At 39.5% G+C, this 26,132-nt stretch overlaps 1 protein-coding gene and 2 long non-coding RNA genes across 3 annotated transcripts; 1 reads left to right on the top strand and 2 right to left on the bottom strand.

The window, feature by feature from the left end:
• Positions 1–2,580: 2,580 nt before the first annotated feature.
• LOC145434456 (mucosa-associated lymphoid tissue lymphoma translocation protein 1-like) lies at positions 2,581–5,365 on the bottom strand. The gene has a single exon (XM_080311813.1). It carries the CDS (start codon positions 5,133–5,135, stop codon positions 3,162–3,164), a length of 1,974 nt encoding a protein of 657 aa, XP_080167939.1. The 5' UTR covers positions 5,136–5,365; the 3' UTR covers positions 2,581–3,161.
• Positions 5,366–11,427: 6,062 nt separating this feature from the next.
• On the bottom strand, positions 11,428–24,652 carry LOC145434455 (uncharacterized). The gene is made up of 2 exons (XR_013913399.1): positions 24,507–24,652; positions 11,428–11,792 (listed from the first exon to the last, which is right to left on the bottom strand). It is a non-coding gene; the product is annotated as an uncharacterized LOC145434455 (long non-coding RNA).
• On the top strand, positions 11,792–25,016 carry LOC145434454 (uncharacterized). The gene is made up of 2 exons (XR_013913398.1): positions 11,792–11,937; positions 24,652–25,016. It is a non-coding gene; the product is annotated as an uncharacterized LOC145434454 (long non-coding RNA).
• The last annotated feature ends 1,116 nt before the right edge of the window (positions 25,017–26,132 follow it).

Raw genomic sequence — 26,132 nt, 5'->3', positions numbered from 1 at the left:
AGGATAAGAATACTTAAACTGAAAATTTGTGGCAATAACAAATAAGTACCTCGCATATTTTACGACACAGACACTAATACTTACAATGGCTCATTTGAGAGAAAGCGATAATAGCTGAACACACTCCACAGAACTACAGCGAGCCATCAGTATGGCGAAGATGTCAAAAGCAATGTAATACTGCAGTCGGGTCATTGCTTGCAACTGCGTCAGTGGGGTGTGTACTAAACAGTGAATCAACATAGGGATAAATGGCGATAGAAACGACAAGACACGGAAAAAGTGCATTATTACTAGAGCCGGGTAGTTCAAGTATCGATTGTAATCATCAAGCAAGGCACTGAAAATTGATTCTTTACTCCCTCCAATCAATTAAGATTGATTTCATCTCAACATCTATTGCAAGAAGACATTCTGAACTTCCAAGTGGGTAATTTCCTGCCAAATGAGCAAATTTATTTTCAGATGAGCACCAAGGTTAATGGATGGCTATGAAATTTGGCACATTGATTCTTTTGTCATTATCATGAGGGAATCCAAAATTTTTTTCTCAAATTCAATCTGATGACCGAGTTACACTCCTCACAAAATCATGCTTTTTGCATGTCACGCTTCAGTGATTTTCATCAAATCTGCAGTGAAACAGCAATATATCTTACTATGATAGTTTGATAACCCTAAAATTTGGTGGAAATCTCCTCAAGAGCCTGACTAACATATAAAGTGAGCTGAATGAACCATTTGAAGTCTATATCATGTTAGTGAGGCTTGTGAATAGCAGCTTCTCATTTTCCTACAGCTTGAATGGAATGTGGTATATCTGAAAAGGGGAAAAAAAATTTAAGGTCATTTTCATGAATTAATGGTTTTCAATGAGCATTCTACCTTGCTACAAAAAATGAACAATTAATTTCCACATTATCAGGTGGAAATTGGACAATTTCTGATTACTGTGAATTTTTAGCATTTCCAATTATGACGTCACAAACCAAACAAGCTTAACAAACGAAATTCACATAAAATGGTTGTATAGGCCTACTGTAAATGAATACATGTAATTCAATCCAAATTTCCCATGCTAATTGCTCTGGAATCAACAGTTTCTCTAATCATATACCACATAACTAAAAAAAAATGAAATTGATCTCGTAGCATACTTGTACAAAAGCATCTCAATTGCCCAATCCATGGAAAATGTTCTGTATTTTTTGGATATTGTCTTCATGTACTTTGTACTGCCTGCCACTAAAGTTGAAGGCATGTCAATGCAAAGAAGTATATGAGAAAATGGGACATAGCAGATATCTTCTCTTGCTGGCCAATGAAATAAGCTTGGCACAGTTATCAACCCGGTTTTTGCGGTAAAATGTAATTTGTGGCAAATTTCTTCCAAGTTTCTTCCAATACTGCAATTTTCAAGCTGAGACATCACCTTTCTAACTATGCATTCAAATGAGTTATTTACCTGTTGAAATTAAGACAATAAAGTCACTCAATCACTAAAATTGGACTAGTTACTCAGCCACAACTTTACTTTAATTCCCATGGCCAGTTTACTCCATTCAGCCTCCTTTAACAGTCCATGCATTGTGACATCACAGTGAACAATGCCTTGAAAGTTTTAGTTCATTGTTTATCTAATCCAATTATTAATTTGAAGTTTTTTACTGGTGTAGTTGGAAATTAATGAATTGAATCAATATTAAATGAAAGACAATATATTCAAGATTATTTTTCCAGAATTTAGGCTTCTAAAATTTTTCCCCTTTTTATTTATGGGAGTGTAAACTTTCGGTACCAAAACATGCAGTAGGAGTCTTTGGTGACATTATTTTCTATGATAACATACTCTGAAATGTTTGGGCCATCAATTTAAGAATTCTTGGATAGCAGTAGCATCATGTCCCCAAATTTCAGCCACGCTGACGGCTTTTTACCTTTAAAATTATGACATTGAAAAAATTATTGACAGTGTTCAATGAAGTGTGACAAGGAAAATGTGCAAACTTTGAAGCATCATCACTTGGTACTTTTTCAGAATTTTTCAAAAAAAAATTTGGATTTGGCCTGTCTAAAGCTACATCAGCCAGTGTGCCAAATCTCATATAAATTCTCCAACCTTGGTGCAACCCCCTTGTTGATTTGGCAGGAAATTACCCAAGTGTCTCTTGTTGAAAGTTAATGGCACCAAGTTAGTTTGGTTCATAATAAATAAATCACAAATACGAGAAATAATGATAACAGGGCTGCTGTGAAAGGATACGAAATTGTCGAGTCAACTGCAGCCTAAAAACAGCAACTACGGTACCGTAAAAGTACACCCATTGCCATGCCAATATTTCCCAAAGTTGCAAAATGCATAATAGGCTATAGTTTCAGACAGCGGAAAATTAACAAATATGTGTCCACCCGTGAAGTTACCTAGGAATGATGCCCGATTAAGCAACCAACGCTTGACACATAATCGACTCACTCAGCCGTCAAAGGTCATAAAGCCCATGTAGAAATAGTAAATGATGCAATACGTTCCCCATAGCACCCGAGACAAAGAGGTAGCAGCACGGTAAACAAGATAAATTCGAGGACAGTTGATAGTCATCGAAAGATTGTATGTGAAGCCCAGAGGTGGTCAACATAAAGTAGTAAGAATTGGAGTAGAAGTAAAACTGGAAATTCCTGCTCAATTACAAAAAGAAGTAATGATTTCAAAGACATGTCCAAACTACTTCAAATCGAAGTACAAAATAAAGGCTTTAATAGTACTCAACTAGGCAGCTCGAAAATGTAGATTTGATCAAGGGGTCAATTACTTTCAGCATGTAATCCGAGGTGGTTGCTTTTGAAATGGCTGGTGCATCTTTGCGACAAAAAAACACTACGAATAGCCACAATTTCAAATATATATTCAGTCGCTGTGACACAAACATAGCCTTAAACTACTTTACACTAAACAAAATCTAAAGTGTGAAAAGTATGAAGTTTTGAAACCGTTCAGCGGAAGCAGTCTGCAAGCACACAAAAGCTAAGTGATTATCCATTAAGAGTAGGCTAGGTACAAGTATTTAAAACTGACCCAGTGACCACCTCCGGTAATGCCTGGCAAATAAACGCGTCACAGTGGTGAAGCATGAGACAGTGCCACAATCGACCAAAAGCCGACGTCAGGACTGTTTCCACCAATCCACAAACGGAATGTAAATCGAGTCTTCATAACGATCGATGACATTAGCGTCGGAAGATCGCAACTGTATTTCAATGGTCACTTCTCTGTTGCTTAAACGTTGAATGTTTTCGATCAATATCTTTTGACGGGCGGCATTACTGTGTCCTTTTAGAGTTATGCAGACGTTGAAAACGTTGAGAGGTGGAGTGTTGCCAGATTCGAACGCGGCCTCTAGCAGGAACTGATTTGAAAACGGAGAAGTCTTATGCAATACGACGTCGACTCCGCATTCGAAGATATAAAGATTTGGTTTCTGGCCAACGTGAATTAGATTCCACTTTTTGTTTTCCAAAATTTCTTCGTTTTGTCCGCAGGGCGAATGTAACGGATCGGTTAATTTCCTGTCCTCAAACATATTGGAATTAAATTCAGGCCGCTGGTTACCGTTCGTAACACTATTCCTATAGATATCGCTGTGTACCAATTCAACTACTCTCGTGACTCGTTTGTCTTTTTTGAGATGATTCACTAAACTTGAAGCGTAAACGCCAAGTTCATGCCCTTTAACTTCGTACGCCATTCCATGCTCCATTGTTGCGTAACTGATCACGAAATTGCCGGATTTCTTGTATGAAGGCATCGGTCTCACAGATCCGTCGCTACGTTTCAATCTCTTCCGACACACGTCAAGTAAAAACACGGCGAGATTCAAGTCTCGTGCTGACTGGATATTTTCGATCATTTGTTTAATTGAAAAACAATGCTCCATGGTGTAATTCACAGGGGCATTAACTGGCACGATGAAGCTTTGGCCGTCATTTTCGAAACCATGACCGGCCAAGTACGTTACACAGTAGGCCCCGTCTATCAAACTTTTGCAAAACAACTCCACCGCCGTCACCATTTCATCCAATTTCAGATTGACGAGAGTCATTGTTTTGAACCCGAGCTCTCTCAAAGTCCGGGCGATGGCTAGAACATCATTCGATGCTGACGACAATACTGGGTTGTACTTGTATTGTTCGTTCGCGATAAGTAAAGCCACCTTTTTTGTTGCGAAATACCCCGGCGTTTCAAAATTTTGCATAATTGCAACATGGGAGGCGTTCGCATCATCAATCGTCACATTGGCGGAGTCCGAAACAACTTCCAAAGTATCCGTTTTCGCTACACACAAATACACACCGCTGTCATCATGTCGAACATCGGGTATCATCAACAGCTTCCCGGTACAGCCGGTTAATAATTTGCCATTCTTTTTCCAAGAGTATTTAACCGGCGCATCGCTTTCTGCAGTGCATTTTAGCATTATATCGTCACCTCCCGGAAGAGATACGCTTTTGGGGTGTTGTGTTATCACCAAATACGGCTTGAAAGGGTCGGAAAGGTTATTCATGCTTTCGAGTTGTAATGAATTAAAATTTGAAGACACGTTGCCATTGTGCGCAATGCTTGGGCAGTAACTATTACCATGAACGTGACCCTGATGTTGTGTTTGCCTGACTGGTGCTGGTAGTGAATTACACTGTCGTAAATGGTTCAAATTTGCAGAAGTAGCAGGTGTAGGCTGCAGCGAGATTGGATCGAAATATTGAGCTGTCAGGGAATAGACGGCGCACGTTTTCGTGTGCAACGGACTGAATAAGGACACGACGCACTTAAATTGAGAGTCATCAAAAGCACATCGCACATGCCGTAACAACATCCCGATTGTCATATTTTTCCGTTTCTCTAGCCGGAGTAACATTTCTTGCGATTGCGAAGCACTGTGTAGCCGCGAAGCTCGGGATATCGCTTCCATGTCGCCATCGCAGAGGAACTTTATCTGGAGGAAATGCTTGCAGAGGATGGCCCATACTGTTGCGTTGAGATATTCGCACAATTGGCTGAAGGCGATTCGCAGAGATGACGGTTGGAGGCGTAGAATACAATCACAACAAATCGCGGCCTCATTCAAGTTGAGGTCGGTCATTCTTCGACCTAAGCGTCACATCAAGTCACTAGTAGGCTATATATATATATGATAACACCTTGTGCAGAACATCACGAGCTATGTATTAATCAGTGTTTCCAAAACATTTTTACACAACGCTTCCTTGGGCAATAATTCAGGTACCGAACGCCCCCCTAACATCGACATAAAGTTTTGTTTATGGTATTGTTCACACAAACGATGTTTGTGCTTATGGCCTTTTTAGGTTAATAAAACATCAACATATGCAGCACCCCAGCAGCACGCTACACATGGGTCATAGATTCATAGTCGTGTAGTCGACAGCTCAAGAATCACATTGAAGGATATCGGCTCCCCATTGGAATCTCGGTACGTTTTGCCTGATATATCAGGTGAGCAGCGATGATTTTCCAAGTTAACGTAATTTAATAAAAAATAAATAAAAAAAACGCAGTGTGGGCACAGGGCACCGATTCCATACTGGTATCGGCCTAGTGTAGCTGAAATACCACGTTTACTGAAACATCAACGACCTATCGTTGCTGACGCGAGGTATGCCGATGCCAAGTTACACCTACTTGCGCTATTATTATATTCGGTCATCGAAATCCCTTGCCTCATACTTATACAGGACCGGGGGGGAAGTTGGCCATCAAATTCTAGCCATCAAGAAAAAATTTCAGAACTACTATGTACAACAACGCAGGTATCGAATGTATCACCAGGATCACTCTTCCGGCCATGGCGCGTGGCAGCAATCGGCCACATATGATGTTTCGACGTTGGCCGCGTTGAAATACGAATTAAAGTAATTATAAATCAATCAGCATACAAATTACCAGCTGATTTCATCGCATCACGTCATTTGTGAAACAACTAACAAAGAATATAAGCTCGACTGGCACCTGAACAGAGCTATCTCGCGAAACACTATCGCCGTCGCGAAATCTTCACAGCTGATAGTTGTCGCTCTGCTGCAAACAAAATATCGAAAAATGCATTTCTAGACAACAAAATCTGGATTGGACAAAACAAATAGTGTTCCGACACCTGAAACACCGTACCTCAAAATCTTGATGTCTCTCTTGATCAAACAGTTATTTTAGAAAGTAATAGGACAGTCCTATATGTTGCTAAACTGTAAACAAGTGTGTGCAACTCATCTTGAAGAAATCTCAAAACTATACGATACGCTCAACTATACAGTCAAGAACATTAAAAGTTATTCACGAAAAATATTCTAAATTTTTCAATCTATTCACTGTGTCAAGGAATGGCTTTCAAATACGTATAGCCTTTAGTTAAGCCTAGCATCACACCAATTTTCAGAGATATCCAAGTGGCGCAAGGTGTCCAACGGGCCCGATACGCTCGGCTGCACGGTCATTGAAATTCAAATTTATTCACGAAAAGTATTCGAGAATTTTCAAACTATAACCTGTGTCAAGGAATGGCTTTCAAATACGTATAGCCTTTAGTTAAGCCTAGCATCACACCAATTTTCAGAGATATCCAAGTGGCGCAAGGTGTCCAACGGGCCCGATACGCTCGGCTGCACAGTCATTGAAATTCAAATTTATTCACGAAAAATATTCTAAATTTTTCAATCTATTCACTGTGTCAAGGAATGGCTTTCAAATACGTATAGCTTACAGTCAAGCCTAGCATCACACCAATTTTCAGAGATATCCAAGTGGCGCAAGGTGTCCAACGGGCCCGATACGCTCGGCTGCACGGTCATTGAAATTCAAATTTATTCACGAAAAGTATTCGAAAATTTTCAAACTATAACCTGTGTCAAGGAATGGCTTTCAAATACGTATAGCCTTTAGTTAAGCCTAGCATCACACCAATTTTCAGAGATATCTAAGTGGCGCAAGGTGTCCAACGGGCCCGATACGCTCGGCTGCACAGTCATTGAAATTCAAATTTATTCACGAAAAATATTCTAAATTTTTCAATCTATTCACTGTGTCAAGGAATGGCTTTCAAATACGTATAGCCTTTAGTTAAGCCTAGCATCACACCAATTTTCAGAGACATCCAAGTGGCGCAAGGTGTCCAACGGGCCCGATACGCTCGGCTGCACAGTCATTGAAATTCAAATTTATTCACGAAAAATATTCTAAATTTTTCAATCTATTCACTGTGTCAAGGAATGGCTTTCAAATACGTATAACTTACAGTCAAGCCTAGCATCACACCAATTTTCAGAGATTTCAATGTAGGTACCATGAGAAATTGCGATATCCAAGTAGCCCTCGTAATTGTTTGACGTAGGCAAGCACTTGACTTCGTCGTGAATTGAATATGACTCTGGGTAAAACTATTGAAGTTAGATTGACTTGTGACTTGGTTACAAACGTACATTATGTGGCACCAATGAGGTGCGAGTTCGAGTCCGACCGAAGTTGACTCCAGAATTCCTACCGATTTATTGGATGTTTATCTAGGATCCTTCTCACCATCTCATTGGCGTACGCGGTGTCTTAAAAAGCCTAGCAGTGGCCCGTGCTACAGGTCGGAAGCTACGGAAACAAAATAAAGCATATCGGCCTAGTATATATCATCATTGTGGTCGACAAACACCATGAATACCAAGGACAAGCAACAACAGCATCAACAACAAACCAGAATAACAAGAACAACAACAACAACAACAGATGCACCGCGGCTTTTCAAAGCCCTATCGCACCTGCAGAACACGCCCAGAGAGTCATGCTGCAGGTGGATTCTGCGCGCAGCTGGCGCCAGTCATGTCGAATACACATAAAATGAGACAATTCAACTGACGCGAGTAGTTGCACAGAGACGGACATTGGGTGGCATTCAGTATAAAAACTTTCGATTTTTACAAATAGTCATTCATTGCTTACTGCGACTGCGCTACAAAAACGTCCTTTATGCAATCTGCTTATTATAACGTGTTTTCAAAATTATGGCATCACGCAACACGTTTGTGACGGATGACCAGATAGCTGCTGCTTTGGTTGATTTCTGCATAGCAGACATCGGGGTCACACCTACGTGGAAACTCGTAGCGCAAAATTTCATTGGAAAATGTCGTCGCGGTAACGACAATTTGAAACGGTACATCAAGCTGCTACGAAGCCGATATGCTAGGCACAAAGTTGCTATATTATCGAAAAGAGCGGCTATGCTGTCTGAGGCCCAGGATCCTCCTCCTGATGATGTCCCGTCATACGAAGTGTACGTGAACGGAGAAGGATTAATTGCCAAAGAATATTTTAATCCTGATTTTAACCACTTATCGGAGCAGTTGGAACGGGCCGCTATACAATCCGAGGCCAAGCATCCTCCCCCTGATGATGTCCAGTCATACGAAGCGTGCTTGCACGGAGAAGGATCAATTCTCAAAGAAGATGTTATTCCTGGTTTCAACCACTTATCGGACCAGTTGGAACGGGCCGCTATACAGTCTGAGGCCAAGCATCCTCCCCCTGATGATGTCCCGTCATACGAAGCGTGCTTGAACGGAGAAGGATCAATTCTCAAAGAAGATGTTATTCCTGGTTTCAACCACTTATCGGACCAGTTGGAACGGGCCGCTATACAGTCTGAGGCCAAGCATCCTCCCCCTGATGATGTCCCGTCATACGAAGCGTGCTTGAACGGAGACGCATCAATATCCCATGCATATCTCAACCCCGGTTACAACCACACATCTGAGAAATCGAATTCTTCATCGTGTCAAGCTGTGGAATCGAATCAACAGTTCGTAAATGGTGTTTGCTTGTCGAAACAGCCACTAAAAAATTTGAATTTCGATGACACCTCGTCTGATGGTGTCGAGCCTCAGGAAAGTTTGGCGAGTCACAGTCCCTCCCATGAAGAACTACCGTTCTGTGATTCGGTGTCTCAAAGCTCTTCCTGTGATGCAGTCTCAGAGGTGGAAGATTCACATCAGCACGCCTCTTCAGAAGCTTGCCAGCCTTCCTGCGATCTGTCCCCTGGCTGCACGGAGACAGCACCGCATTCGTTACCGGATGAACGCGTCTGGAGACCTACAAAAAGACCGGAAAACGGTAATTTTCGTGTTATCATGCATAATTGGTCTCGGATTGTTAACTCAGTTCGAGAACGAACTGTGCAATTTAATGGTTGGTTGGACGGACGTCATTCGGAAGGGATTGAAAAAATTCAATCCTTACTGCAGTTTTGCATTCAAAGGCCATAACTTCAATGGGTTAAAATCAAAAACAGTTTTCGTGTGTTACGGACGATGCACATTCAAAACTTGCAGCTGCATAGTAAAGGTGTCTTGCCATCGAACTAGACCCAGAGTGATGTGTGCAAATTTCTCCGGGGATATGCGTCACATGGGATTGAAATCGACCAAACTTTCCGGGCAGCGAAGGGCTAAATTTAGAAAAATCATGAAGAACAACAAACCTCGAATTACAGCAATCAGGTGTTTGAGTAATTTACCACAGGACGTTTGGTCTTCTGGAAATCGAGACTTTACTCCTTCACAATCTGTTTTGAACAAAGTCAGCCAAGAGGCTAACCGTATACCCGTTCCCCACAAGGATCTCTGGAAATCTTTGCGCCTCATAATTGATCGACAGCGCTGTAAAGATAAAGACAAAAGATTCGTGCGTGGAACGCTGCAGCGGGTGAACTTTGAGCCACCCGGTATTATGTTTTGGTCCTCAGAAACCATACGCATTTTCCACCACTTATCGCGAATCGACGTTATTTATATAGATGCAACTGGTAGTATCCTCCGTGGAGCAGATGGAACATACTACATGTATAGCGAGACACCCTGTCTCTAGGAAGGCTCCGATAGCATTGGCCTCATTCCTCACCAGTCGACACAACGTCGCTGAGATCGAGACATTTCTGCTCTATTTCAGTCGTGATGCAAATAGAAGTAATACCAATAAAAAGCCGGCTAGACTTTTCATTTGCGACGGAAGCATTGTCCTAATAAAATCAATACTTCACGTATTCATGGAAGAGCAGGTACCAGTATACATCGCTCGGTGCCATCGCGTCATTTCAGGAAATGCCTCATTTTGTGACTTGAACAAGCCATTCCTACGGTTATGTGCTAGTCACATCATGAAGAATTTTAAAACCTTGTGCAAAAAGAACTCCCGCAGGTACAGTGAAATGATGTTTATATTCGGCTTGTTGGTGAGGTCATCAAATTGGAAATTCATCAAGCTCCAAATTCACCACTTGACGATCCTTCTGAATTCTTCCAATGAGACGTTGTCACAACGATCGCACTATTTCTTCAGTCAAGTCATCGAGAGTGACATCGGATTAAATGAAATGGTATCCAGTATTGAGGAAAGTCAAGACGACGATGACGACGAAACATCGAACGACTTTACAATCAACTCCGCGGCAATCAATGATCAAGATCCGTTCATCGTGGAATTAAACCACACAATTGCATCCGCAATGAGCGAAGTAGACGCTGCAGCAAAACATGGAGAAAACCGGTTCTTCTGCCCTGAAATGTTTGATAGCTTCACGAAGAATTTTCTTCCAAGAATTCCCCTCTTCACCAGTCTGCTATCGGGCAATTTGTCGCGTTTTGGCACTAGTGAAGCCTACGAGAACTATAATACGTTTTTTTATGTCATTGAAACGATCAAAATTTCAAAATTTGACTAGCAATTGCCGTACAAACGGGATCATGGAAAAATCTAACCAAGAATTGAAAAGCACAAGGTTAGAGGGTCGTAGAGTTTCTAGGTTGGATGAATTGGCGATACTTTATGATAATCTTCACCTTGGTCTGATTCGTGAATTTCACGACAATTATATGATACCTTCAAGAAGCAAAAAAAAATCCAAAAATTCGTAGAATTCCATCAGAGAGCAATGCGGAGGAGGTAGAAATATGGAAAAAACGAAGAAGACACTACCCACCAAATATTTCCGTCGGAAAATATCTCCAACCTCCTTCAAAGTCGTTTCGTGGAGTTTCAATCATCCAAACTACAAATGAATCGGACCTAATCACGTCAGATCCAGTGCCTCTAAATAGTCGTTTAGAAGTAGAAAAATTTCTCGCTCCCCGTTTGACCGAAGTCTCCATCGCAAGTAGTATAGTCGATCGCTCGCATGACGCAATGGGTTTCTTATGGGCGGGGTGGCATGGTGCCGTGAAACCGGGGGTGGCATGGTGACCCTTATGTCTTATGGCGGGGGTGGCATGGTGCCATTGTGTCTTATGGCGGGGGTGGCATGGTTACCTTTTCGGGTATAGGCTGCGGCGGCATGGTGCCGAGAAACCGGGGGTGGCATGCGGCTATTTCGTCTTATGGCGGGGGTGGCATGGTGCCATTGTGTCTTATGGCGGGGGTGGCATGGTTACCTTTTCGGGTATAGGCTGCGGCGGTATGGTACCGTGAAACTCGTGGTGGCATGGTGACCCTTATAACTATAGGCTGCGGTCGCATGGTGCCACTGTGTCTTATGGGTGCGGCGACATGCTAACGACGATAAATGTGTCTGTCATGTATTCTTACGGGCTCAGTGATGAGTCGCCATGTGTTCTTATGGGTGCGGTCGTGAATCGTACTTTCAGGCATCTCTCGTGCGGTGTTGAATAGTCACCAACAATAACCGCACAAACGGAAACTTGGCTTGCAAGAGGATTAAGCAGTGCGTGCGACCTATATTTCGAATGACCTGCGCGCTGAATTGTTTCCGTGCAGTCGTGTGCTACTATCGATTATTACACTAGATCAGTCAGTGTGAAATAGTTCGCTAAATCTAGGAATCAGTCGCATGGTGTTACTTTAGTAATTAGTTTACCACAGAGCCGGCGTAGCCGGTGATTCGAATACCGACAAATTTTCACTTATTTCTGACCCAACCCTAATCCTCTGTGAAGTTGACGCTTATTCAAAAAGGTGTGAAATATTTGTAAAACCCTGCGATCGCTGACAAGATAATGTCTCGAACATAACCATCTTTAGCGACTTGGTGTTACAGACATACCGATCGCTCACAAGGTAATATTTCCGCAGTAAGTTTGTCACAGAGCCGGCGCAGACGGTGATTCGTAAACCAACAATTTGACACTTTCTGGTGGTCGCTATATGTTTGACACTGCGGAACGCGGTTGACTTTAGTTGTATGATAAGAATCATGCAAAAATACAAGTAATGTGTCAATTTGTCAACTTGAAATGAAACTTACTACACAGCTCAAGTTGATTCGTATCTGAATGTGTTAATTCGGTACAATTCTAATTATTTTGAGAAATCTTTTCGTGATCTTTTGATTCGACCATAACCCGAATATTACTGACGCCGACTATCAGCCACATTGAATTATTCGCACATTCCACGCTGCTGTTTTCACACTTATAGAATCAATACCAACTATAATTCTACAAGAATCAAGAATCACAAGTATGTGCATTATACAGTTATTGTCTTTATCAACACGAAATCAAACTCTTAACAAAAACACACATCTTATCACTCGTCAACTCTATCATGAAAAGCCTCGAGTCCTTATTATCAAAAATGTTATACCGCGGTGTCGGAATCCATTCGCGGGATGTACTAAAGGTAAATCCAGATAATCCAAAATGACATATTTGGACTTTGACATAATCTGAATTGAAATATATTGACAAACATGACTACCAACTTTGATCCAGTCACATTTCAAGATCATACTTTGAAACTTACAACTCTATTCACGATCCTGCTTTCCGTTTGTCAAAGAGATATTTCAACATCTTACCATACTCAAAAGAATTATTCACAACATTAACAATTGTTAAAAATCTAGTTTTCACTTACTTGATTATATCACTACAACTCATAAATTTGAATAAATTCATCTTGGTTGTACTCGTATGATCGGTCTTTTTTTATTCGATTGTAAAGGTCGTTACTATTCTGAAGAGAAAGTATTTACTAATCGGTGCATATACGATTTTACTTGAACATATTATATTTTGAGTATACGAGATTTGAATGTCTGAACAATAACTGAGAAATAATTTATCACAATTAAATCCGTATATCACAGCGAAAAGATATTGGAATGTCAGCAACTCGGTAAGGTCATAGTTACTACCGTATTACCTAATTTACCCGACCAACTCGTCATGATCATTCCTGAAATCAACGCAAACATAACCACTGACTTGAGTTAACCACAAAACAGCATCAAGTTTTAAATCCACTTGTAGCTTACGGCTTATTTGAATGCGGGTTATGTTTTGTTGTAATAGTATTACGTCTCGACATCTCACCATCTTACCATATTCAAAGAGTCAACCACGAAAACATTGTCAAGTAAATCCGTTTGTAACTTACCCGACCAACTCAAACAGTATCAGTATGAAAAACAGCCAAACATACACGAATCCACACAATCACTAAAACCTAAAATCCATAACAAGCTTGGTTGTATTCATATCCCTACACACCTTTTTTTATTCAACTTGAAAAGTCGTTACTATTCTGTAAGATAGATGAATTACTACGCGGTATATTCTGCAAGACAAAAGTAATTACTTCTCAGGGTCGGCGACTTGAGATTAACATAATATGTTTGAGTATACGAGATTTGAAAGTCCGACCAACGTAGTTGAGAATTCATTTCTTACAATCGAACGATGGTGTTATATTCAAAGTTATCATGCTGTGAACATAAGGATTGACACATTGATTTGACATATGAGATTTTGTAATAGTTGATCATTACTTTATTATTAAATTATTCGCGTTAATTAGACCCGGCGTTGTGGTAAATGTTATGACAGCAACAAACTTTTCAGTACCAATGTTATTAACATATTAAGCTGTAAAACTATGTGTGTCTGAAATGTTCTTGATAGGAAAATTACTCCACCTTGGTAAAAATCACTCTGCGTATCGCGGATATCAGAAAATATTTCCAGTAACCAAGACTAAAGATGAAACGACAATATCGGTATTATTACATTCAACAATCAGTACAATTATTAAAATCTATCGTTTGCGATAAACAGCACTAAAGATGTAATAATTCCAGTATTCATACATTGAACATTCGATACAAAATGCTTTATTATCCCGATTCCCAACGGGTAATTGAAACGACTAAGTGTAGAATCAGTATATCAAAATATCGTTACTATTGAATCCAACGATTTATGGTCGGAATTTGTGACAGAGAATTGAAACATATGCACTTTACAGAGTGTGAAAATATCACTTTGAGTATCGAGTACCGTTCGAAGCTAGCGATCAATTCTTAATCATTTCAGTAACTCCCCGTTGTGCGCGCTAAATGTGAAATATCGCGAGGTTATACACTTAAAGACTTTGATTATTGCAAAAGTAAATTGTGATATGTTTGTTAGATGCATCCAATTCAACTAGAAGTGTCTAGTGCCCAACACTCGTAATATCGAAAAAGTACTTGCTACAATATAATTCGCTAAACGTGTTTTGTATTGTTGTTCATTTGTAGTATTGATTGTTTTTGAACCCTCAAATAATAATTCCCGACATGAAACTAAGCCGCCGAAAGTCGTTACCATCACAAAGAAACAATTTACACGATGTTTGCCAAATGTATCCTATAGTTAGGTGTACTGGAATTATTTGTAAAACACACTCTGGTAAAGAAATCGAAAAGATATCCTACACCTAAATCTGATAAAACCATTTTGTACTTTGTGTTCGTCAGTAGTATCCATTTGAATTTTTCCATTTCCTCTCGTCAAAGTAGATGTAATCATAGTCGCTAAAGAACTTACTTGGATGTGTTTGAATTCTAGACATAGTTCTGATTTACCCAATACAAGACCCAAGGACAACCCTAGTTTCAGCCAAACACAGATATCCAAAATATCACACACTTCGCTATTCCTAAAGCACAAACACCCGATACAAAATAATACTTGTTGTGTTGTTGCGGCATCATCACTCAACAATATCACCCTCAATACAAATGATGTTTATGTGTAACATGCTATTGATTTGAACCACACCCACCTGACGGAAGAGGATTTACTCAATCTTTACAAAATGGATATTGACCAACATCACATCACCGGATTGTATCTGTTTCGCTGGATACGAGTTATGTTAGTTCAACAGTAAACAAATTTCACCCTCTTGGATTATGAACTCAATGCGTTAGCAGTCATTCAATATTTTGTTTGTGTCAACTAGTTACTTGGTATGTTACTCCACAACTCTTACAAAAGTACGAAGGATATTAACATCACACTAAGTAATTAACTTTACTCGATATTCCCGCATTACGAAACTAAAGAATGGTTGGTTAGACTCTACAAACTGTTTCGATATCACAAGACCTTTATTGTCTGAATAGGTGTTCATGTGTCTTAAGAACCAAATAGTTCAACACAGCACTAGTACCAACAGAAACATCAGAGTTGTTTACACAAAAAAGTTTGTATGCGTGCAGTATGCGAATACCATGTATAAGTCCAGCACAATTGCGGTATCCATCCGGGTTTAGTTAACACAATTTACGACACCGAGGTCACCTCATCTTTCGTAAGACAACAAACCAACCAAGGTTCAGGATATGTCCATGTCATAGCAATAAATCAGCTACTCCAACAACAGAGTACATATGTTTTGTAGTTACGGTGCTTACATCTTACACACAAATCAATCTACTTTGCTAACAAAAAGTGCTGGGTCATCAAGTGATTGCCCTAGCAACAAAACAGCTAAACGTACTATCATACAAAATGGCCGTTATAGTCACCAACGGTACATGGTACAAGTAACAAGTCTCGAGAATCCAGTTATTGAAAAAACATGAAAGTGTTTCTCCTGTGCCAAGTCGGTATGTTGACGAAAGCGTCTAATGTAATATCATGATCGATTTGCATTCGTTGGTCACAAAATGTCACTACTCTAAATAATTATTTTTCACTCAAACACAAACGCATACTTGTCACCAATCGTTTTCATCAAGCACGAGTTAAAGAAACCTGCTACGACATGAATTCCGATTTAGTTTTACAAATATTTTATAATTGTTTTTAGTAACACTATATCAATGTCACCAAGTTGAGTGTTTACGATATTGGTGTGTAGATGTGTGTCATACTTGGGGGATCCGTATTACAATTGACTCGAATTAACTAAATGTAAGAAGGGTTGAAATGTTTCGAATCGATTCATAAGTGGTCTTCGTTGTGGTTTTCGTCGGACATACAGCACGAACTAACTGTAGGCTCCTCTCTGTTGTACAGCTACTCGGTAATCGAAATGCATTAACATGTAAACAACGATCTTGTTTCGTCACACCAAAAATATGCTCACTGTCGCGATACTCCGCACAAGACGTGCATAGCCTTTTCACACTCGTAATAGTATACCAACGTCAAGCGATAACGTTTAACAAGACCAACGACACTGAACCCACGACGTTTACCTATGTAAAATTACCACTTTCACTTGTCAGTCCATCGTTTACCTGACTAAACATATTATTTTCCTTTGGAGATCTGACGTTTACCCAAAGTAAGAAACCATTTTCACTTGTAAATATATTTTTTCCTCGGCTAACAAACCTTTTTTCACTTGAAAATATATTTTTTTCCTGAACAACAAACCTTTTTCACTTGGAAATATATTTTTTCTCTGGGTAACAAACCTTTTTCACTTGGAAATATATTTTTTCTCTGGTTAACAAACCTTTTTCACTTGGAAAAATATTTTTTCTCTGGGTAACAAACCTTTTTCACTTGGAAATATATTTTTTCCCTGGGTAACAAACCTTTTTCCCTGAGCAACAAACCATTTTCACTTGGTGGTCCGTCGTTTACCCGAGTAAAAATATCATTTTCCTTTGGAGATCCGGCGTTTACCCAGTGTAACAATACATTTTCACTCGGAAAAATACTTTTACCTAGAGTAACTAATCATTTTCTCCTGGGTAACAAACCCTTTCGTCTGGAAACTATCATTTAACTGAGTACCAATACCGTTTTCACTTGGAAATACATTTTTTCCCTGGGTAACAATACCATTTTCGTTTTGAAAACTGACAACCACACCGGCCAATTTGATATTTTTGTATATTGTTACAACGGTCAGTGACAAAATATACACCAACAACGACTCCGATACATTTGTGTAATCGCATACTCACTTGCTCTGGCGCAGTCCCATCAAAATCGACGGTTAGCCACACACACACACACAAACACAATAACAATGCACTATTTCGATATGACTGCGATGTCCGGGTTTATGCTTTAGATTTTCCAGAACCAATCCGTCTAAAGTTGTAATCCCCCACCTTTGTTAACTGGTTGATACACGGATAACAATCTTCGGAAAATGTAGGAACGCATACTACCCATCGTGCTAGCGATTCCAGGTTACTTGTGATTAATTTCCTTGCTCACCCTATACAGGTTATACGTACAGCGATATGTAGCGGTAATCGGTTTGGTCAATACATATCGCCCCATTCAGTATGGAATTACAAACCCAATACAGGTCAGTTCATAACCGGATCCGGATATTCAATGCAAAGCGATAAAGCAGAACCAATGACCAAATGTAATTAAACATGTAGATTCACAACCCTTGATTTTTTTCGTGAAAATTGACAATACATATCGAATATGTATTACATTACATACAATGTGTCGGTGTACAATTGTTGGGTGTTTATGCACACATCGGTATGACCTATAGACAACATCATCATACCCTCGAGGACTTCGTTATTACATCGCGAGTTCAATAAAATCACTTTTGTATATTCAATCGGTGGCATAGACGACGGAAGGCTTGGAGATCCAATGTAAAATTCAGACAAACAAACGGGTATATTTGTCCATCTTGGTTCTTCACTCAACTACCATTGGTGCTCTCGATACGGCGAACGGTACAGTATGCAACGCATATCATTAGAGTGATATATCCACAAGTAAATATGGGGCCTGGCCACAATAATTGTACGACACCGACAAATCGATGCACGCAAGGTGTGGTTGATGATAATTGTTTCATGTGTCAAAGATACAGCACTCTCTTGTAAAGGTTAGCAGATCCTGCAGAAGCACAACTTGGATTACATTACCAAATCGATTTCAAACTTAAACCGAATCACTGGTGTTGAGAGTAGTGATATCCGATTTTTCGAATATTCACATCGACTTAGTGAACGATCGGAAACGACACTTATCATAAACATTATGAATATTAGTAATTCCAGTCGTGTCTATCTTGTGTTGTTACTAGTTGCTAAAACCATCGAGTGAATCAGTGAACGGATAGTAATCTGGGTTAAATCTCGATACAATTATTGTGGCCAGGCCCCATATTTACCTGTGGATATATCACTCTAATGATATGCGTTGCATACTGTACCGTTCGCCGTATCGAGAGCACCAATGGTAGTTGAGTGAAGAACCAAGATGGACAAATATACCCGTTTGTTTGTCTGAATTTTACATTGGATCTCCAAGCCTTCCGTCGTCTATGCCACCGATTGAATATACAAAATTGATTTTATTGAACTCGCGATGTAATAACGAAGTCCTGGAGGGTATGATGATGTTGTCTATAGGTCATACCGATGTGTGCATAAACACCCAACATTTGTACACCGACACATTGTATGTAATGTAATACATATTCGATATGTATTGTCAATTTTCACGAAAAAAATCAAGGGTTGTGAATCTACATGTTTAATTACATTTGGTCATTGGTTCTGCTTTATCGCTTTGCATTGAATATCCGGATCCGGTTATGAACTGACCTGTATTGGGTTGGTAATTCCATACTGAATGGGGCGATATGTATTGACCAAACCGATTACCGCTACATATCGCTGTACGTATAACCTGTATAGGGTGAGCAAGGAAATTAATCACAAGTAACCTGGAATCGCTAGCACGATGGGTAGTATGCGTTCCTACATTTTCCGAAGATTGTTATCCGTGTATCAACCAGTTAACAAAGGTGGGGGATTACAACTTTAGACGGATTGGTTCTGGAAAATCTAAAGCATAAACCCGGACATCGCAGTCATATCGAAATAGTGCATTGTTATTGTGTTTGTGTGTGTGTGTGTGGCTAACCGTCGATTTTGATGGGACTGCGCCAGAGCAAGTGAGTATGCGATTACACAAATGTATCGGAGTCGTTGTTGGTGTATATTTTGTCACTGACCGTTGTAACAATATACAAAAATATCAAATTGGCCGGTGTGGTTGTCAGTTTTCAAAACGAAAATGGTATTGTTACCCAGGGAAAAAATGTATTTCCAAGTGAAAACGGTATTGGTACTCAGTTAAATGATAGTTTCCAGACGAAAGGGTTTGTTACCCAGGAGAAAATGATTAGTTACTCTAGGTAAAAGTATTTTTCCAAGTGAAAATGTATTGTTACACTGGGTAAACGCCGGATCTCCAAAGGAAAATGATATTTTTACTCGGGTAAACGACGGACCACCAAGTGAAAATGGTTTGTTGCTCAGGGAAAAAGGTTTGTTACCCAGGGAAAAAATATATTTCCAAGTGAAAAAGGTTTGTTACCCAGAGAAAAAATATTTTTCCAAGTAAAAAAGGTTTGTTAACCAGAGAAAAAATATATTTCCAAGTGAAAAAGGTTTGTTACCCAGAGAAAAAATATATTTCCAAGTGAAAAAAGGTTTGTTAGCCGAGGAAAAAATATATTTACAAGTGAAAATGGTTTCTTACTTTGGGTAAACGTCAGATCTCCAAAGGAAAATAATATGTTTAGTCAGGTAAACGATGGACTGACAAGTGAAAGTGGTAATTTTACATAGGTAAACGTCGTGGGTTCAGTGTCGTTGGTCTTGTTAAACGTTATCGCTTGACGTTGGTATACTATTACGAGTGTGAAAAGGCTATGCACGTCTTGTGCGGAGTATCGCGACAGTGAACATATTTTTGGTGTGCCGAAACAAGATCGTTGTTTACATGTTAATGCATTTCGATTACCGAGTAGCTGTACAACAGAGAGGAGCCTACAGTTAGTTCGTGCTGTATGTCCGACGAAAACCACAACGAAGACCACTTATGAATCGATTCGAAACATTTCAACCCTTCTTACATTTAGTTAATTCGAGTCAATTGTAATACGGATCCCCCAAGTATGACACACATCTACACACCAATATCGTAAACACTCAACTTGGTGACATTGATATAGTGTTACTAAAAACAATTATAAAATATTTGTAAAACTAAATCGGAATTCATGTCGTAGCAGGTTTCTTTAACTCGTGCTTGATGAAAACGATTGGTGACAAGTATGCGTTTGTGTTTGAGTGAAAAATAATTATTTAGAGTAGTGACATTTTGTGACCAACGAATGCAAATCGATCATGATATTACATTAGACGCTTTCGTCAACATACCGACTTGGCACAGGAGAAACACTTTCATGTTTTTTCAATAACTGGACTCTCGAGACTTGTTACTTGTACCATGTACCGTTGGTGACTATAACGGCCATTTTGTATGATAGTACGTTTAGCTGTTTTGTTGCTAGGGCAATCACTTGATGACCCAGCACTTTTTGTTAGCAAAGTAGATTGATTTGTGTGTAAGATGTAAGCACCGTAACTACAAAACATATGTACTCTGTTGTTGGAGTAGCTGATTTATTGCTATGACATGGACATATCCTGAACCTTGGTTGGTTTGTTGTCTTACGAAAGATGAGGTGACCTCGGTGTCGTAAATTGTGTTAACTAAACCCGGATGGATACCGCAATTGTGCTGGACTTATACATGGTATTCGCATACTGCACGCATACAAACTTTTTTGTGTAAACAACTCTGATGTTTCTGTTGGTACTAGTGCTGTGTTGAACTATTTGGTTCTTAAGACACATGAACACCTATTCAGACAATAAAGGTCTTGTGATATCGAAACAGTTTGTAGAGTCTAACCAACCATTCTTTAGTTTCGTAATGCGGGAATATCGAGTAAAGTTAATTACTTAGTGTGATGTTAATATCCTTCGTACTTTTGTAAGAGTTGTGGAGTAACATACCAAGTAACTAGTTGACACAAACAAAATATTGAATGACTGCTAACGCATTGAGTTCATAATCCAAGAGGGTGACATTTGTTTACTGTTGAACTAACATAACTCGTATCCAGCGAAACAGATACAATCCGGTGATGTGATGTTGGTCAATATCCATTTTGTAAAGATTGAGTAAATCCTCTTCCGTCAGGTGGGTGTGGTTCAAATCAATAGCATGTTACACATAAACATCATTTGTATTGAGGGTGATATTGTTGAGTGATGATGCCGCAACAACACAACAAGTATTATTTTGTATCGGGTGTTTGTGCTTTAGGAATAGCGAAGTGTGTGATATTTTGGATATCTGTGTTTGGCTGAAACTAGGGTTGTCCTTGGGTCTTGTATTGGGTAAATCAGAACTATGTCTAGAATTCAAACACATCCAAGTAAGTTCTTTAGCGACTATGATTACATCTACTTTGACGAGAGGAAATGGAAAAATTCAAATGGATACTACTGACGAACACAAAGTACAAAATGGTTTTATCAGATTTAGGTGTAGGATATCTTTTCGATTTCTTTACCAGAGTGTGTTTTACAAATAATTCCAGTACACCTAACTATAGGATACATTTGGCAAACATCGTGTAAATTGTTTCTTTGTGATGGTAACGACTTTCGGCGGCTTAGTTTCATGTCGGGAATTATTATTTGAGGGTTCAAAAACAATCAATACTACAAATGAACAACAATACAAAACACGTTTAGCGAATTATATTGTAGCAAGTACTTTTTCGATATTACGAGTGTTGGGCACTAGACACTTCTAGTTGAATTGGATGCATCTAACAAACATATCACAATTTACTTTTGCAATAATCAAAGTCTTTAAGTGTATAACCTCGCGATATTTTACATTTAGCGCGCACAACGGGGAGTTACTGAAATGATTAAGAATTGATCGCTAGCTTCGAACGGTACTCGATACTCAAAGTGATATTTTCACACTCTGTAAAGTGCATATGTTTCAATTCTCTGTCACAAATTCCGACCATAAATCGTTGGATTCAATAGTAACGATATTTTGATATACTGATTCTACACTTAGTCGTTTCAATTACTCGTTGGGAATCGGGATAATAAAGCATTTTGTATCGAATGTTCAATGTATGAATACTGGAATTATTACATCTTTAGTGCTGTTTATCGCAAACGATAGATTTTAATAATTGTACTGATTGTTGAATGTAATAATACCGATATTGTCGTTTCATCTTTAGTCTTGGTTACTGGAAATATTTTCTGATATCCGCGATACGCAGAGTGATTTTTACCAAGGTGGAGTAATTTTCCTATCAAGAACATTTCAGACACACATAGTTTTACAGCTTAATATGTTAATAACATTGGTACTGAAAAGTTTGTTGCTGTCATAACATTTACCACAACGCCGGGTCTAATTAACGCGAATAATTTAATAATAAAGTAATGATCAACTATTACAAAATCTCATATGTCAAATCAATGTGTCAATCCTTATGTTCACAGCATGATAACTTTGAATATAACACCATCGTTCGATTGTAAGAAATGAATTCTCAACTACGTTGGTCGGACTTTCAAATCTCGTATACTCAAACATATTATGTTAATCTCAAGTCGCCGACCCTGAGAAGTAATTACTTTTGTCTTGCAGAATATACCGCGTAGTAATTCATCTATCTTACAGAATAGTAACGACTTTTCAAGTTGAATAAAAAAAGGTGTGTAGGGATATGAATACAACCAAGCTTGTTATGGATTTTAGGTTTTAGTGATTGTGTGGATTCGTGTATGTTTGGCTGTTTTTCATACTGATACTGTTTGAGTTGGTCGGGTAAGTTACAAACGGATTTACTTGACAATGTTTTCGTGGTTGACTCTTTGAATATGGTAAGATGGTGAGATGTCGAGACGTAATACTATTACAACAAAACATAACCCGCATTCAAATAAGCCGTAAGCTACAAGTGGATTTAAAACTTGATGCTGTTTTGTGGTTAACTCAAGTCAGTGGTTATGTTTGTGTTGATTTCAGGAATGATCATGACGAGTTGGTCGGGTAAATTAGGTAATGCGGTAGTAACTATGACCTTACCGAGTTGCTGACATTCCAATATCTTTTACGCTGTGATATACGGATTTAATTGTGATAAATTATTTCTCAGTTATTGTTCAGACATTCAAATCTCGTATACTCAAAATATAATATGTTCAAGTAAAATCGTATATGCACCGATTAGTAAATACTTTCTCTTCAGAATAGTAACGACCTTTACAATCGAATAAAAAAAGACCGATCATACGAGTACAACCAAGATGAATTAATTCAAATTTATGAGTTGTAGTGATATAATCAAGTAAGTGAAAACTAGATTTTTAACAATTGTTAATGTTGTGAATAATTCTTTTGAGTATGGTAAGATGTTGAAATATCTCTTTGACAAACGGAAAGCAGGATCGTGAATAGAGTTGTAAGTTTCAAAGTATGATCTTGAAATGTGACTGGATCAAAGTTGGTAGTCATGTTTGTCAATATATTTCAATTCAGATTATGTCAAAGTCCAAATATGTCATTTTGGATTATCTGGATTTACCTGTAGTACATCCCGCGAATGGATTCCGACACCGCGGTATAACATTTTTGATAATAAGGACTCGAGGCTTTTCATGATAGAGTTGACGAGTGATAAGATGTGTGTTTTTGTTAAGAGTTTGATTTCGTGTTGATAAAGACAATAACTGTATAATGCACATACTTGTGATTCTTGATTCTTGTAGAATTATAGTTGGTATTGATTCTATAAGTGTGAAAACAGCAGCGTGGAATGTGCGAATAATTCAATGTGGCTGATAGTCGGCGTCAGTAATATTCGGGTTATGGTCGAATCAAAAGATCACGAAAAGATTTCTCAAAATAATTAGAATTGTACCGAATTAACACATTCAGATACGAATCAACTTGAGCTGTGTAGTAAGTTTCATTTCAAGTTGACAAATTGACACATTACTTGTATTTTTGCATGATTCTTATCATACAACTAAAGTCAACCGCGTTCCGAAGTGTCAAACATATAGCGACCACCAGAAAGTGTCAAATTGTTGGTTTACGAATCACCGTCTGCGCCGGCTCTGTGACAAACTTACTGCGGAGATATTACCTTGTGAGCGATCGGTATGTCTGTAACACCAAGTCGCTAAAGATGGTTATGTTCGAGACATTATCTTGTCAGCGATCGCAGGGTTTTACAAATATTTCACACCTTTTTGAATAAGCGTCAACTTCACAGAGGATTAGGGTTGGGTCAGAAATAAGTGAAAATTTGTCGGTATTCGAATCACCGGCTACGCCGGCTCTGTGGTAAACTAATTACTAAAGTAACACCATGCGACTGATTCCTAGATTTAGCGAACTATTTCACACTGACTGATCTAGTGTAATAATCGATAGTAGCACACGACTGCACGGAAACAATTCAGCGCGCAGGTCATTCGAAATATAGGTCGCACGCACTGCTTAATCCTCTTGCAAGCCAAGTTTCCGTTTGTGCGGTTATTGTTGGTGACTATTCAACACCGCACGAGAGATGCCTGAAAGTACGATTCACGACCGCACCCATAAGAACACATGGCGACTCATCACTGAGCCCGTAAGAATACATGACAGACACATTTATCGTCGTTAGCATGTCGCCGCACCCATAAGACACAGTGGCACCATGCGACCGCAGCCTATAGTTATAAGGGTCACCATGCCACCACGAGTTTCACGGTACCATACCGCCGCAGCCTATACCCGAAAAGGTAACCATGCCACCGCCGCCATAAGACACAATGGCACCATGCCACCCCCGCCATAAGACGAAATAGCCGCATGCCACCCCCGGTTTCTCGGCACCATGCCGCCGCAGCCTATACCCGAAAAGGTAACCATGCCACCCCCGCCATAAGACACAATGGCACCATGCCACCCCCGCCATAAGACATAAGGGTCACCATGCCACCCCCGGTTTCACGGCACCATGCCACCCCGCCCATAAGAAACCCATTGCGTCATGCGAGCGATCGACTATACTACTATCGCATGCAAACGCATTATAGATTCAGCGGATGCATGGCTGAATGGAGATATAATTGACCATTTGATGTGGATGATGTCAAGGAAATTTCCAAGCGTGGATGGCTTTTCCAGTTGCAGCATCTACACAATGGATTGCGATGTATCGTATGCACCGAATTCAAAATTTGTCCAAATTATCAACATCAATAATAATCATTGGGTAACAGTGTCAAATTATTTTGCTGCGAACTCACAAGAGGTGTGCGTATACGATTCCGCATATAACAAGCATGCCTACAACGCGGCATCGCAATGCGTCATCGCGAAACTTCTTCGTCCCAACACACAAGATGTGAAGATGATTTTTCCTGATGTCCAACAACAAACTAATTCAGGAAACTGCGGTGTGCTGGCGATCGCCTGTGCCATTTGCATTTGTTTTGACGTTCGACCCGAATGCGCCGAGTTCACTGAGGCCGAACTGCGAAGAACTTGTCGTGGTATGATGGAGGACAACATTGTTCGAAAAATGCATAGCAGTGTTGAAGAAGCTCCACAACCACGAGCAACTATTTCTGTGAAGACTTACTGTCTCTGCAAACTGCCATACGTCACAATGCACGGTGATATGGTTGAATGCTCTTCCTGTAAGGAATGGATTCATGCTCGATGTTCTCCAACGACCATTCCAAAAGAAGTAAAGGAAAATGAGGCTATACCATGGCAACGTAATTCCTATGCGACAAGTAGATGAGCTCACTTAGTGGATGGTGTTTGGCACCTTTGAGCCACTCGAATATTGCTATAATTTATTATGGCCTGACTGTATGCCATATGTATGTGGAAGTCATTCATTGGCGCGTTTGTTTTATTTAATATCATTTTGTTTTCATTTATTCATTGTGATT

Source organism: Botryllus schlosseri, chromosome 2 (assembly GCF_051294905.1).
Source record: "Botryllus schlosseri isolate E-star chromosome 2, Bs_hap1, whole genome shotgun sequence".
In the NCBI taxonomy this organism is placed as follows: Eukaryota; Metazoa; Chordata; class Ascidiacea; order Stolidobranchia; family Styelidae; genus Botryllus; species Botryllus schlosseri.
This window is presented reverse-complemented; position numbering and strand designations above follow the sequence as displayed.

Excerpts from the sequence above, each read along its gene's own strand:
- LOC145434456 (XM_080311813.1), bottom strand. The coding sequence starts at position 5,135 with ATGACCGACCTCAACTTGAATGAGGCCGCGATTTGTTGTGATTGTATT.